Source organism: Lytechinus variegatus, chromosome 1, assembly GCF_018143015.1.
Source record: "Lytechinus variegatus isolate NC3 chromosome 1, Lvar_3.0, whole genome shotgun sequence".
Lineage (NCBI taxonomy): Eukaryota > Metazoa > Echinodermata > Echinoidea > Temnopleuroida > Toxopneustidae > Lytechinus > Lytechinus variegatus.
The window spans coordinates 95,939,145-95,954,051 of NC_054740.1; the positions used below are offsets into that span (position 1 = coordinate 95,939,145).

Sequence of the window (14,907 nt, forward strand, 5' to 3'; positions counted from 1 at the left end):
TACCATCATAACTTTGAAAGTTTATTGGTCTAGTTCGTTAAACTTGGACATTAGAGTAATCAAGTATCACTGAACATCCTGTGCGCGTTTCAGGTAACATGACCAAGGTCAAAGGTCAATGAACTTTGGCCGAATTGGGTGTATCTGTTGAATTACCATCATAACTTTGAAAGTTTATGGATCTGATTCATGAAACTTGTACATAAGAGTAATCAAGTATCACTGAACATCCTGTTCGAGTTTCAGGTCACATGATCAAGGTCAAAGGTCATGTAAGGTCAATGAACTTTGGCCATGTTGGGGTTTTTTGTTGAATAACCATCATATCTCTAAGTTTATTGGTCTAGTTCATAAAAAGTGGACATAAGAGTAATCATGTATCACTGAACATCTTGTGCGAGTTAGAGTAGTATTCAAAGTCAGTACTGCTGCTATATTGAACCGCGTGATGCAGGTGAGACGGCCAGAGGCATTCCACTTGTCATTTATTTCACCTCATTTAAACTGATCTTCCATTTGTTATAAAGTTTGGAATGTTCTCTGCGATGTTATTATAAAATGCATGATGATATCCTTTTAGATATATTCCATTCACTTGACTATAATTAATGGCATTGTCTTAACATCATTCAATATGGAGAAGGCCTGTGTATATTATTGATAAAGGCAAACATCAAAGTCTTTCAATCTATATTATTCAAATCGCATTACTGATCATACCTATAAAACCACATTGGCTCTGTATAAATTGAGTACCAAAGATATGTTTGATAACACTAGGGAATTCAGTACTTTGTATTCAACATTTTGTGGTGATGATTTTTACTTTTGATTGTATTTCAAACCTCATTGCCTACATGCATACATCAGCTCTTATATGCAACATAGATTGCTAAGAGGAAGTGTGAATAGGTAAGCGAGCTCATCTGGTTAACGTGTGATTTTTTTGTTGATGGTGCCTAATTTCCTCTGGCTTCCGCGAAGAAAAATAGTTTGAGTTAATAATAGCAATACACTGCTTTTATAACAAATACCACTGCTGGAATGTATCCAACTAACTTTCCTGACAAACTGTTTATTAAAGAAATAATGTGTAATATTGATACAGTTTCAGGTAGGCTAGACACTGAAATCATCATGCAAAGGTTTACAAAACTTGTACCCCAGAACCCCAATACCGGGGGGGGGGGGGGATTGGGGCACTCGCATATATTGGTGATAATGGGGACGTGCCGCTTTGATGACCCCCTTTTTTGAAGACCTAATTTTCAGTTCCCTAGATACTTTGAATGACTAAAATTCCGTTCAGAAGCTGCACTTGTCTGGCGCAAGCATCGCAAAGCTTGAAGCTGTACGCACGGCTTCATACCAGTAGTATTTCCTGTATACCATGGCACCATGCACGCTAGTTCCCACATGCACAGCTCTAGCGCGCACCCACCGTATACCTAGTAGTACCGTTCTGAATCCCACTCCGTAGACCGTTTTTTTTCACACTGCCCGGTATATTTTAGTCCCCAAGGCCCTGTATTTTACCCTTGCAGTCAGTTTCTTAGACCCCCATTTCAGGATTTCGTGAGGCACACCTCCCTCAAAATGTAAGTTTAGTCCCCCTTGGCCCAATCCTCAATTATTAAAGAACTTTTGAAAGAGTCAATTTCTTTCCCCTTATAAAAGGTAGTATGATATTGATCTCAAAATGTTAGGCCATGATTAATTTATCCATGGTTGAATTCAAATCCAGAATTTCATACAGTAGCAAGGGGGAGCAGTGTCATAGTTCAACCTGTTGTGGTATTTAACACGCTAACCCTAACTCTGCCTCACACAACCTTGTCATTCAAAGTCGGTTACATGCAGACTTGTAAATATAGTTCACAAACCTGTATAGATATAGATATATATATATATATATATATTGATATATATTTTTTGATAATGCCCACAGACCACTATCCTGCCTTCACCATTACAACTGCTTCATAGAGCATGTTTTAGTCTCAGAAATGCTCATTGTTTACATGCATGTTAAAATTTATAAATTTCTATTCATAGAGGAGTCTATCCTCAAAGCCTAAAACAAATCACATATTTTTTTATGAAAATAGGTCTATTTGTGTGATATCTGTAAGGAAATGAGAATTCTGTAAACAATGTAAATTAATTTGATCACACCCCCACCTGTGTCGTGTTTCCTATAACCTAGCCTTAAGCAGTGGCCATGACCACACAGTATCACCAGTGTGCACTTTTGATATCTTATCTCAATTTCTATTGTTGTGTTGTGAAATTATTCATTTCCAGTTCACTTTTGGGGTTATTTCCTCTTGTATTTTTCTATTCACCTCTCCTTTAATTCCCTTACCCCTTCTATCCCCCCTTCTAAACACCACCAATGATGTGTAAATCTGTCTATCACAAATGCAATGTATTTTTAAAAAAAATTGTTCACTGTACCCATTTCAGTAGGGATTTTCTTTATTTTTTATTCTTTGACTGTACTTATTTTAATGACATTTTCTACATCCCCTAGCTACCAAGATGAGCATACTGGTATCGTGAGAGCATCTATAAGACGTCTTTCTACCATTGCTGACTTCAGTCACCACCATCGTAGTTCACATCCACATCAGAATCAGCTCAACTCCAACCACTTCCCTGTCAGTCGATCCATGAGTGCTATGGATGGTACAGGCCATATCAATGGCAATGGGGTATGTTATGCTGTAAACCTACACCTGGGTGATTTCAAGTTCGGTGTTGACGCTGGTGTTGGTGTTAGAAGCACAATTTAGATTACATCCCCTTGCTCCTCAACCTATTCTGAGGTCATAAAAGTATCCAGATCACATTATTGACATCTCAACACCCTGTTAAAAACATCCCAGGAGAAGCTGCATTTAAGTCTGATGCTATGCTGACATAACAATTGACCTAACACCAACACCAAAAGGTCAATGCCAAACTTGAAATCACCCACTGGGTCAAAGTGAGGTTTACCCCCCTCCATGCTCAAAATAAAAACATCCTTTATACATGTAGTTCATTGCTCACAGGATAGTAACATTGAAATTAAAGGAGGAATTCAGGTGTGGAATTGAGAGATACGCATCAAATACCAAACTCTGTCAATGAGCTTTGTTGGATGTTTTGTTCAAATTAAATTTCTTTAGATTTTGTATTATACCAGGGTTCTAGCATACGCTGAAAGGATATTTAAGAGATTCTTATTCACTATACGTCAATTTCTTTGAAGTGCACATCTCAAGGAATACTTTTATTACATGTGCATAAAGTTCTGATAATTATGATTTACTACAGGATTCAAATGCCTTCTGTACTCCTTACTGAAGTGAAAATCACATTTTCCTTTGTTATTCATTTGTATTTTAATATTCTTATTTTGAAATTAATCAGTTTCACTGTATTAGTAGCTTTAAATAACCTTCATCTTTCAAGACAATAGCTAATATTGTTAATTATTTGTCTTCCAGTTTGTTGAACCAGAATCCAAGACTCCGATGATTGAAGACATCCAACAGCAGGAGAAGATCACACACCTCAAGGTGAATAATGACAACGGGTCAGCTATCAACAGGAACCTCTCTGCTGCTACACTAAGTGCCCTTCAACAACACAGGACTGATGGCATCATTAAGAAAATACCACCAGACTCTGAGGGGGCTCTGGTCCTTGTTGCTAAGGAAGAATACCTTGAACAACCATACATGGTCCTGGTCAGGCTGGATGAACCTATACTCTTTGAGAACTTATTGGAGGTCCCTATTCCATTGAGGTATATTGATAGACGAATTGGTTGAGAGAGAAAAGTAGGGTTGGTCCCTCGGATATGATGTCAAAAGAAAGCCCTTTTTTAGAGGAGACTAACTACCTTTGCATTATTAAAAGAACCCCTGCACTATTCGTATAACAGAATAAAGAAAGAATCTTCACCAGTGAATGAGGCATATCATTCCAAAGAGGAAGAGTGATGCTGGGAAATGGGTTGTAAAATGGTAGCGAACGGTGTAAAAATGAAAAAAATAGTGAGAGGGGGTTTCAAAAGAGTAAGGGCAGTTTCAACATTTTTATGTTTGAATTTGAAAGTCAAAGCTTTTTCTTTTTTTCCTCAAGAAAATGTATGTGATGTCTTGTGAAAATATTGTGTTTTTTTTATAAACATGACTGATACGTGTAATGTCATAAGTGATTGGTTACATTATGCTGATATCAAACCTAGTGATGTTTGCCTGTGTTTTCTATCAGGTATGTATTTGTGGTAACTGGACCTCCCATGCCAACCCTCAACTACCACGAAGTGGGTCGAGCCCTTGCCACGCTCTTCTCCGATGAGGTGTTCAGGAACATTGCCTACTCCGCCCGTGAGAGGAAGGACATCCTAGTGGGGATCAATGAGTTTCTCAATGACACCATGGTGCTACCACCAGGAGATTGGGACAAGGAACTACTGATGCCAATCACTAGGTTACAGAAGAGAGAACAAGAGAAGGTGAACAGGAGAAGGAAGACATTGAAGTTGAAGGAAGAGGATACAGTGGGTAAGCTTGATGAATTACATTCTTTGATTTAAGAATAATATTGATGGTCAGGGGCCATGGCCAGAAGAATTTGAGAAATAAAAACTATTCAGATTCAGATTAACATTTATTTGGTATAAGATAAAATCAAGTTACAATAATACTATAGAGTGGTAAATCAATGAAATAGTGTGTTTTAAGTATATTGGAAAGGAAGATCGAACTAGTGGAAACATAAGAGAAAGAATCTTGGAAGGTAGAAAATCTAACTTTGTAATGAAGTATGACATATGAAGAGAGGGAAGGACAGTTCTCTGAAATAATCAGGATGGTGTGGCCAGCTATATGAACAAGTTCTCAATTTCAATCAATGTACATTGAGGTGCTATTCACATGATTTAAAGGAAATCTAGAATTGATTTTATTCTCACTTTCTATATATTCTAATCCGTGTTTTTGTCTGTTTATATACATCAGCCTTGCAGCATTTCCTTACGGCGGAGAAGGTGCATGGGGACCCCTTGCAACGCACAGGATACTTGTTTGGTGGTCTCTTCAAAGATATCAGAAGAAGATATCCTCACTATCTCTCTGATGTCTTAGATTCCTTTAACATCACCTGTCTGGCTGCCTTTGTCTTTCTCTACTTCGCTTGTCTCTCACCAGCTATTACATTTGGTGGTATCTTAGGTAGGTTCATAGTATCCATCAGACCTGCCTACCACTACGTATTAGGCGTATTTATTACGTTTTTGCAACCAAAATACGGCAGTACGTTTTTTCTTTCAAAAATATGTTAATTTTTTTATACAAAATCGTAATTTATTTAAGGAAAATCATCTCTATTTGTCTCTATTTCATAAAACGTACACAAATATGGTTATTAGATCAATGTAATTCAGGTAACTTGTTTTTTTTTTCAATCACTTTGTTAATATCAGGGTGAAGATATACACATGTACAATGTTTTTTTTTTCATCTGCTAGAGCAGTGCGCATTTTAGCTTGCATGATGCTTGGGCACTCACCCGCGATGAGCGAGTGCACCAAGCATTTTATTATGAAATACACTTTTTTTTGGAAAAATACAATTTTTTTTTATCACAGAATACAGTTTTTCATTCCCAGAGGTTGGCAGGTCTAATTCATCCCACTTTGATGATCAAGTCAAAGTTTGGTTTAAACATTTATGAATTGGGATGTTGAGGGTGTTCAGTTAAATAATGAAAATTTGGGCATCTTGTTCAGCATAAGGAAGGGTCAATGGTTGTGCATAAAATCATTTGATATCTCTTTACTTATCTTCATGTAATGGCCTTTAGATGAAGTACCAACCATCAAGTAGCCCAGTTAAAAGACATATTTGATACTACCATAAATATCTGTTCATTAAGAAAAAATTTGAGAGTAGGGTTACTGGTGAAAAATATATACATACATGTATTTTCTTTCAGATTTATTGATGATTTAGACCATGGTCCAACTCTGTGCTAAATTTGTGTGAAGCAAAAATGTCAACTAGTAGTTATAATACCCAGACAGTTATGAATTATTTTAGTGTCAAATGAGCTGATGAATTGAAATTGTCCTGTTTGAGATTTGTGTCACAATTGGCTATCCATAGTTAAACCACCACTTTAGACCAGAGTCTAAATTAAACCTGAATTCATAATACGGACCAAAGAGTTTAGTCTGGTTTTAAAAGTTTGTTTCTTGTCTGCTTGGTGATTGACCATGCTTAAATAATTCTTCACTTCCTTTACAGGAGACTAGATTTGTTTAACAAGGGAAACTGGTGCTTTGGGTATTCCCTGAGTGGAAAGCATGTATCCTAAATAAAAAATAGTTAAAAAAATTTAATCAAACTAAATCTGGATTTCACTTCCATTTTGTCTGTTCTTGTCAATCATGATTTTGCAACAGGTGAAATGACGCAGGGTTATATGGGTGTGTCTGAGATGATCATCTCAACATCTCTCAATGGCATCATCTTCTCACTACTCTCAGGACAACCTCTCATCATCATAGGTCCTACTGGTCCAGTGTTGGTCTTTGAAGAAAACTTATTACTGGTAAGGATGAAAATGGTTTTCTTATACCCTGGCATTAGCAGGACAGCTGTTTTACACTTTGCATTTTTTAGTTGAGAGAAGCTCAGTGTAAATAAATTGGAGATTGACCAATGGTGTGTATCTTTTAAACAAAGCATCTTGAGGATAATGGTGCATTGGTAACAGTCGTGATTTTTGTTTAGACCATCATGAATATCATTCTATCCTATAGAGTGTCAATTGCAAACTGTGAATGTCCAATATCAAGGAATCTTTATTTGGAATATGTGAATGAATTTCATCATTTTATATTTCAACATTAACTGATCCTTTGATTCTGGCAGTAAATAATGACATAAATGTATTCCATACCAAAACAATATGCTTTGTCAAAAAACATATCTACATCAGTTATACAGATGTTTTGCGCACCACATGAAACAGGTATACAGTAATTTTAGGATGGTTTCCATATTGGTTGAGTCAGCCAAATTATACAAAATTCTTCTTAATGAAACAAGAATGATTCCTGTATTTTTGTGTTATCCATTTCCAGTTTTCCAAGCAGATGAATATTGAGCTGTTACCATTCCGTGCGTGGATTGGTATATGGACGTTTCTTATAGCAACCATCTGTGTAGCAGTAGAGGGCAGCGTTCTTGTCCGACATTTTACCAGATTTACTGAGGAGATATTTGCCCTTCTCATTTCTATCATCTTCATCTATGAGACCGTCAGTGGACTCAAATATGTAAGTTTTATAACTGCATTTTACATGTATTAAAAAAACCTTCATAAGCGTACTGCCATCTATTGGGGCATTTCATTTCAGTTGCTCTTTTATTTCCATCAAATTCAGTAGAAGATACATAGAAAGTAAAATAATTTAAAGATAGAAGAGACAGCAAATTAAAGCACAATGGCTTTATATTAGTTTGAAACCAGCTATCAGTAGTAACTTTTTTATGAATACAAGTTCAGGTTTATAGCGATAAATCTGAATATATTTCAGCATTTTTTTTTGTTGGATGTATGTAGTAACAAGGTTGAATAATAACTCTTAACTCACATTTAACATTTCATATTTCTGAAAGCTTTAATCTTTCATAGCTTCATTTCATATTATCTGTCTGGTAGTTAATTGGTGTTTATATGAAGTTAATAGTATTTGGAATGTTCTTATTAACCAGCAATGGTCCTAGAGGTTCAAAATAGATTTGTTTATAAAATAGATCATTTTTATTTCATGTCATTCTCTAGGTGGCGTGTCAGAACCCCTTTCAGGAGAACTACTGCCTGGCTGATCTGAACAGCACATACCCTCCCATATACAACTCATCTAGTATCTATGCACGGCCCACCGACATCGTCCAGCAGTTCAACGTCACAACCTCCCCCATCCCTAGCTCCGTCACCAGCTCATCATTATCACATGGACTGGATGAACATGTGACATACTTTGACATTATGATGAATGCTACTGATCATTATGGAGATGATAAATACAGTGGGAAATCTGGGAAGAAAAAGAAGAAATGTTATGTACCTTCTGGTTGGGATCCCAAGCCTAACACCACACTCATGTCAATCATTCTTACATTTGGAACATTCTTTATAGCGTTCTTCATCAGGCAGTTCAGAAATAGCAGGTTCTTGGGCAGAACGGTAGGAGGAATCATTCATAGTCTCTTTTTTTTTGTAATTTCAAATCCATGAATAATATTCATCAATAAGGAAAAGATCTCACTATGATATTTTAATCATGCAATTGCTTTTACAGTCAAGATGATTTTATCAAATCTGACCAAAGTTTACAATTCATACGTCTAGAGCTAATATTTTAAAGAATTTTTGATCTAAAACAAATTCTGTCATTTCATATTGATTCATATTCAATAGTATATATAGAATAGTTATTGTGCTATATAAATATTTAATATTATTATCTATTTCCCTTTTTTTTCTTACAGTCAAGAAGAGCATTTGGGGACATTGGTATCGCTATAGCAATCACCGTCATGGTTACCGTATCATACTTCACCAAGAATGTCTACCTTCAAGTGAGTTCAATATTGATCTCATTTAGTTTGTTCATAATTTTTTTTATAAAATATTTATTAAACAACATATTGTGTTTGATTTGTTTGTGTTTGGTGATTTTCACACACTTTTCTTTCTGTGTCTGGACCCTGAAGAATATTGAAATTTTATCTATTTTTAGTTTTAGACCTTAAGATTTGAATGGAGGTAAAAAGATATTTCCATATAATACAGTCTAAGTGCAAAGGTATCAAGTATGTATTGTGCTCAAAACAAAATTGAATAATAGCAATTTTCATACACAATGACACTAAATGATATAAAGAAGAATCAATGTGAATGGTTTCATCTAGTCACAGATTTAAGAAAGACAAGATAATTGTTAATTGTATCTTTTTTATATTTCTCTCACAGTAACATGGCAAATGTATGTTAATTAGTGTTCTTTGTTTGTTACTTCAGGAGTGAAATTATAATCATCTACGACACATATAACTTTCCTTGATTTGTCTTTATAAACAGCTATCCTTGCAAGAAGAATTGATATCCATTATCCTGCAGTTTGATTGAGTAGAACATACAGATCTATTTTTTATTTGTTTGTCAGATTTATGTATTATGGAGGTTGTCTGTCCCTTGTTTAATGTACTCAGTGGACACCCGTTACTGATTCTGTTTCTTACTCCATATCAAATACAACAATCTTACTCAAGGATATCCATTAGAATGAGCAGATCCTCACTTGAATTTTATTACTATGTTCGATTGCAGAAACTAACCATAGGGACTGGTTTTGCTCCTACGGATCCATCCAAGAGAGGTTGGTTTATCAATCCTATGGGTGTAGATCAACCCATGCCAATGATAGCCATCCTAGGTGCTTCAGTACCAGCATTCCTTGTCTTCATCCTTCTCTACATGGAGACACTTCTTACAGGGTAAGTGGGTTCGTTTGGAGGTCGGTAAGAAAATGAGGATGGTAATGGTTGGGATGGTTCTGTAGTGATGAAAACTTTGATGGCATGGATGATGGTAAATCATTATGAGGAGGAGGAGGTAGAGAGAGAGGTTGCAGCTGGTACATCTTCGGCTGTTATGATGATAATGGTAATTGTGATGATAGTTAGTTTGGGTGATGGCTATGATAGGAAGAAGAGCATTGCAATGATGTCAATGATGACAATGACAACAACGGTGACCATAACAAATATTGCCAGCAATGTCAATTATTGAGATGATGATGATGAGGATGATGATGATGATGAGGATGATGATGATAATGAGGATGATGATGATGATGATGATGGTGGTGAAGGTGAAGGTGATGGTGATGATGAAGGTGCTGTTATTTGATATTGATGATGACCATAGTGATCATGATGAAGTTGATGATACAGTAGTAAAGATGATGATAATAATAAAAGTTATGACTTCTGGTAGTGACAATGTTCATTATGATCTATCTTTTTCCTCAGGGTCATTGTTAACAAGAAGGAACACAAGTTAAAGAAAGGCACTGGTTTTCATCTTGATATGTTTATCATGGGATTCTTGACAGCTCTATCAGGAATCCTAGGTCTACCTTGGATGTGTGCTGCTACAGTCAGAACAGTCTCTCATGTAGCTAGTCTAAGTGTCATGACTCGGACTGATGCTCCAGGCGTGAAGCCAAGATTAGACCACATCAAAGACCAAAGGATGACCAATTTCTTTGTTAGTCTTGCCATAGGTCAGTTTCATTAATAATTATTCAGTTAGTTTCCTTGCATTATATTAAATTCCAGTTGCCTGTGAATGTTGTTATAAACCAGTTGTGATATTAACAGTTGACCTCAGATGTAAATAATGATATCTGATTAATACACCTTTGTAAAATCACACAGACACACAGAAAGCAATTATTTCAAAGTCATTACTAGCAAAATTATTACATATATATTTGGAATGCCGACATTGTGAATGATATGTTTAATTTTTATCGATCATTAGGCATGCATCTGAGTTTGGATTTTCTGTTCATAGTTTAATGCTTGATTCATTAGATATAACATATGTACAGTGCTCTTATTCAAAGCACTAAATAAAGAACTCCTATTGATTATATCTTGTTGCTTCCCACAGGTTTATCATTATATATGGCACCATTGTTGAGAGAGGTGCCAATAGCTGTACTTCTAGGAGTCTTCTTATACCTTGGACTCTGTTCATTGAGTGGTCTCCAAATGATAGAAAGAATTAAAGTCTTCTTTATGCCAAGCAAACATCATCCGGATGTCAAGTATATCAGAATGGTGAGTTAATGGTTTGATGGAAGATGATAGAATGGAATGATGGAGGGTGGATAGGAGTGATAGAAGAATGAATTGATGAAGAGGCATGATAGAAGAATTGATTGATGAAGATAGGAAGTGAAGAGATTGGAGGATGGAAGAATTACACTGATGATGGTTGAGTGCGGAGATTGAGAGAAATGAAAAGAATTAATAGAATGAGTGAGAATTATCTGACTGCTGATCCATCAAAGACTGGATTGGTGAATTGTCGATGAATACAAGAAGGGGTAGATGAATGCAAAATGTAAGTGGATGGATGATTTGTTGAAAAAATGGTCAAGCAGAAAGCTGGAGTGTTGATGAATTGCAAATTGGAAATAAAAGAAAGTGTTTTGCTCATGAGAGGAATGGATATTACACGTATTAATGGATGGTAGTGTTGAATGTTGAAAGGGCGGATTGAGAGATGGATAGAGGAATGAATGGATACCAGATTGTGGATGGATGAATGAATTTATGGATTTAAACATGGGGTTATTTGTGCATGAACTTATGTAATATGATTTTTGTTCTGAAACAATAATATACAGGCAAGTATGTGATCATCTCCAAGAAGCTTTAATTCAGATATACCTTTCAATGTTTTCTAACCCTAGACCACAATATTTTGTGGATGAAACTTGTAATAAATGTTTGTTCAATCTTTTACCAGGTAAAAGCATGGAAGATCCACCTGTTCACATCTATACAGCTTGTATGTCTAGTAGCCGTCTGGATGATCAAGACGTCCATCGTCGCTATCTGTTTCCCATTCTTCTTCATTCTTCTTGTGGCAATCCGTAGGCTCATGAGGTTTATTTATACTGATCAAGAGTTGGAAGCTGTAAGCATACTTTATTATCACTATTGCAGTTGAATCTACTTCATTTTGATTATCAGATTGTTTTTAGATAACATTGTCTTTACTCATTACCGTTTCAACATTTCATTGTCCATGAATTTTCATTTGAAATCAATTCACCTGTTAAACTCTTTTTTAAGTGTACTCTAAGATCTATGGCTCCTGGATTATGTTAGTGCAGCAAACCTTAAAAAAAATGGCAATTAACTTTTAAAATCAATAAAAAAGAACAATTAGCGGAAGAGCACAGACTGATGGAGACTGACATGATTAAATAGACACAATTACTTTTGTTCATGTGGAGTGTAGACACTGGTTGACAAAAGCAAGCCAGGGTTAATGAAAGTAAAGTTGTCCATAGCTGGCAATAGTTTAATTAGTGATTTAAATTACTTGTTGCTATAGCTGGAAAGCTGTCGGGTTGTTAAGACTAGGTATGATTCCTGGAGTATGCAATTGCAATTTAAAAAAAAATTAGTGAACAGACTTTTGGCAAATGAGGTGAACATCAAAGCTGCAGGGTAGTGTAATAGCAATAGAGGTAGTAAAAGCAGTGATGATTTTAATGAATTTCCTTCTTTCTCTCTCTCTTATTCATAAACAGTTGGATGACGAAGAATCTGAAGAAGAGATTGATGGATCTATGGGTGATGAATACCAAGCCACCCACATGCCTGTTTAGAATTACACCAAGAAACCAAAGCTGAAAGAATATTTGAAATTTCAAGCAACCATACATTTGTGGTAACTGTAAGGTAGTGCAGTATTGATGGAGGAAGTGTGCAATGTCTATTCTTGTTCCTGTCTGTACCTTTCAGGAGATGTAAGCTCAGCAAAATAACTGGGTCACTTAACTTGCTTGAATATATAGTGTTGATTGTGCTGCTCGGGCGTAACACAGAGTAAAGTGAAGGATTTTAGAACAATGAATAGGCAAAGAATATGAGCTTGAGTAGCACAACTTGCTGTCATTAATTAAATACACCAGGGAGGTGTTTTCACAAAGTAAGTATGACTTACAGTCATGCTTAAATCTCAACACAAATCTCACACATATTATTCAATGCTTAATCTGATTGATGGATACGCTGTAATGATCTGACCAATGCGATGATGCGTTGTATGCCATACGCAACTGAAATTTATTAGTGACTCCTGGGCCCACTCCTTTTTGATTATTCATAAATGATTTACCCCAATATTCAAATATGCTCAACTTTGTGTTATTCACAGATGACATGTGTGTTTTTTATGTCTGGTGAATAATGAATAATTTGTACCATTTATATCAAACTAGAAATCATAGCAATTGCTATCCTCCTTTGCCATATACACTCTTAACAAAACTATCTGTTTTTTACACTTTGGACCACTCTTTTGGAATTAATTACCCAATGTGGAAGCGCCGTGGTGTAGCGGTTCTGACTCTCGCCTTGTAATCAGAGGGTCGTGTGTTCGAATCCCACCATGGCCTAGCGCCCTTTGGCAAGGCGTCAATCCACACTTTGCCACTCTCACCCAGGTGCTAATTGGGTACTGGTAGGAAACAACCGTCATTGTGGTTGGTTTAGCAAGTTTGCACCTAACAGGCTGCTTGGAATGCTATGAATCCAGTGACCGGGTAATAATAATTGTGAAGCGCCTTGAACAGTCGTAGATTGATAAAGCACTAAATAAATGCCAATTATTATTATTAATTATTATTAATCCTGTTAAATTGTGAAAATTTTAAATCAATGTGAATGAGCATAACCCTGGGAAAAAACACCTGTAAACTTGGCTTTCCTTTCATTTGTGATGACCCCCCCCCCCCCCTCTTCCCTTTCTTTTTGATCTATTTGTAATTAGGTTAATATTGTTATTGTGCTAATTCTACATGTATGAATATAATTTTTGTTATCAGTATGGGGCCAATTTATACAACAGTTGTGCTTCCTTTGACCCCCTCTACATGTAGAATATCTTGTTTTTGTCAGTGATTTGTGTATATAGTTTTTAATTGTGGAAATAAAGTTGAATTGAATTGAAAAGAGATACCAACTTAGCAGACATACATGTACAGCGTTCTAATGCCCCAGTGACATATAATAAATCTATGGTGACCAATTAATTTAGTGCAGTATTGTTGTAACAATAATTGTACAATAATATGGGTCATTAAATGGCGATCAAAGATTTACCAAGTGATGGGTAGTACATGTGTGTGTATATATATCCTAATCAAGGTGTGCTTGTAAAAGAATTATTGCAAATATTTGCAATCATGATTTTGTGCAGTATTGGGGTATAACATGTTACTTATTACCTGTGGAATAATGATGACACCCCCCCCCCCCCCTATATGCACTAGTAACTGTGCAATTTGGTGATTTCCAAGTATTGAAATATCCACTCAATAGAAATCAAAGAAAAAGTAAACATTTAATGCAGGCAGTCCTTCATATATTAGCAGTAACACAAAATTATATGAATGAAAGGGAACAAATATGTTTTGGACAGATAATCCTCCAAGATTTGATGAAGAGTGAAGAAGTTTTTAATATGATAACATCCAGGATTTGCCATTTCAACATAAAAATCATTGTATGCACAAATTATTCAAAGTAACCATTCAGAATTGTTACCATAAACTTTGCAATTAAGCCTAGCTGATTACATAATGGCATTTCCATGTTCACACCGAGAATGGTATGGCAAAAAGTGCAGCAGGGAGTATGCCTGACCTAAAATGTTATTTGATTAGGTGGGACTTAAAAAAATAAAACAAATATTTTGATGTGTCACAAAAACTGAGCAAATGGGTTTATACTTTACTTTTTTATGAAATAAGGAAAACCTTATTTTATTCTGTTAACGTTTGTTTCACAAGTCATATACTTTTATAGTTTAAAATTCCATACAAAAATGTAAATATCTGTATCTTGTTGACACAATAATTGTTTTGAAAATACTTATCAGTTCTATATAAGTGTCATTGATTCTATATCATCATTTTGTCTTTATATTTCAAATTTAGCCTGGCCTATTGGATTTGAATGATAACATTGATGATGGTAACTATTGCTTTATTATGTATTTTGTATCATGTGACTTATACAAGAACAT

General features: G+C 35.5%; 1 protein-coding gene across 1 annotated transcript in view; it reads left to right on the forward strand.

Annotated features, from left to right (window-relative positions):
• LOC121429523 (anion exchange protein 3-like) overlaps positions 1 to 13,274 on the forward strand; it is a 58,796-nt gene extending 45,522 nt beyond the window's left edge. Inside the window, exons 8-21 of the mRNA XM_041626585.1 lie at positions 871 to 912; positions 2,534 to 2,714; positions 3,495 to 3,796; positions 4,267 to 4,559; positions 5,016 to 5,228; positions 6,461 to 6,609; positions 7,145 to 7,339; positions 7,849 to 8,253; positions 8,559 to 8,648; positions 9,400 to 9,566; positions 10,104 to 10,357; positions 10,750 to 10,919; positions 11,614 to 11,784; positions 12,407 to 13,274. Coding sequence (XP_041482519.1) covers positions 871 to 912; positions 2,534 to 2,714; positions 3,495 to 3,796; positions 4,267 to 4,559; positions 5,016 to 5,228; positions 6,461 to 6,609; positions 7,145 to 7,339; positions 7,849 to 8,253; positions 8,559 to 8,648; positions 9,400 to 9,566; positions 10,104 to 10,357; positions 10,750 to 10,919; positions 11,614 to 11,784; positions 12,407 to 12,484 — 2,710 coding nt within the window. The 3' untranslated portion in view covers positions 12,485 to 13,274. The remainder of the gene's footprint in view (positions 1 to 870; positions 913 to 2,533; positions 2,715 to 3,494; positions 3,797 to 4,266; positions 4,560 to 5,015; positions 5,229 to 6,460; positions 6,610 to 7,144; positions 7,340 to 7,848; positions 8,254 to 8,558; positions 8,649 to 9,399; positions 9,567 to 10,103; positions 10,358 to 10,749; positions 10,920 to 11,613; positions 11,785 to 12,406) is intronic.
• The last annotated feature ends 1,633 nt before the right edge of the window (positions 13,275 to 14,907 follow it).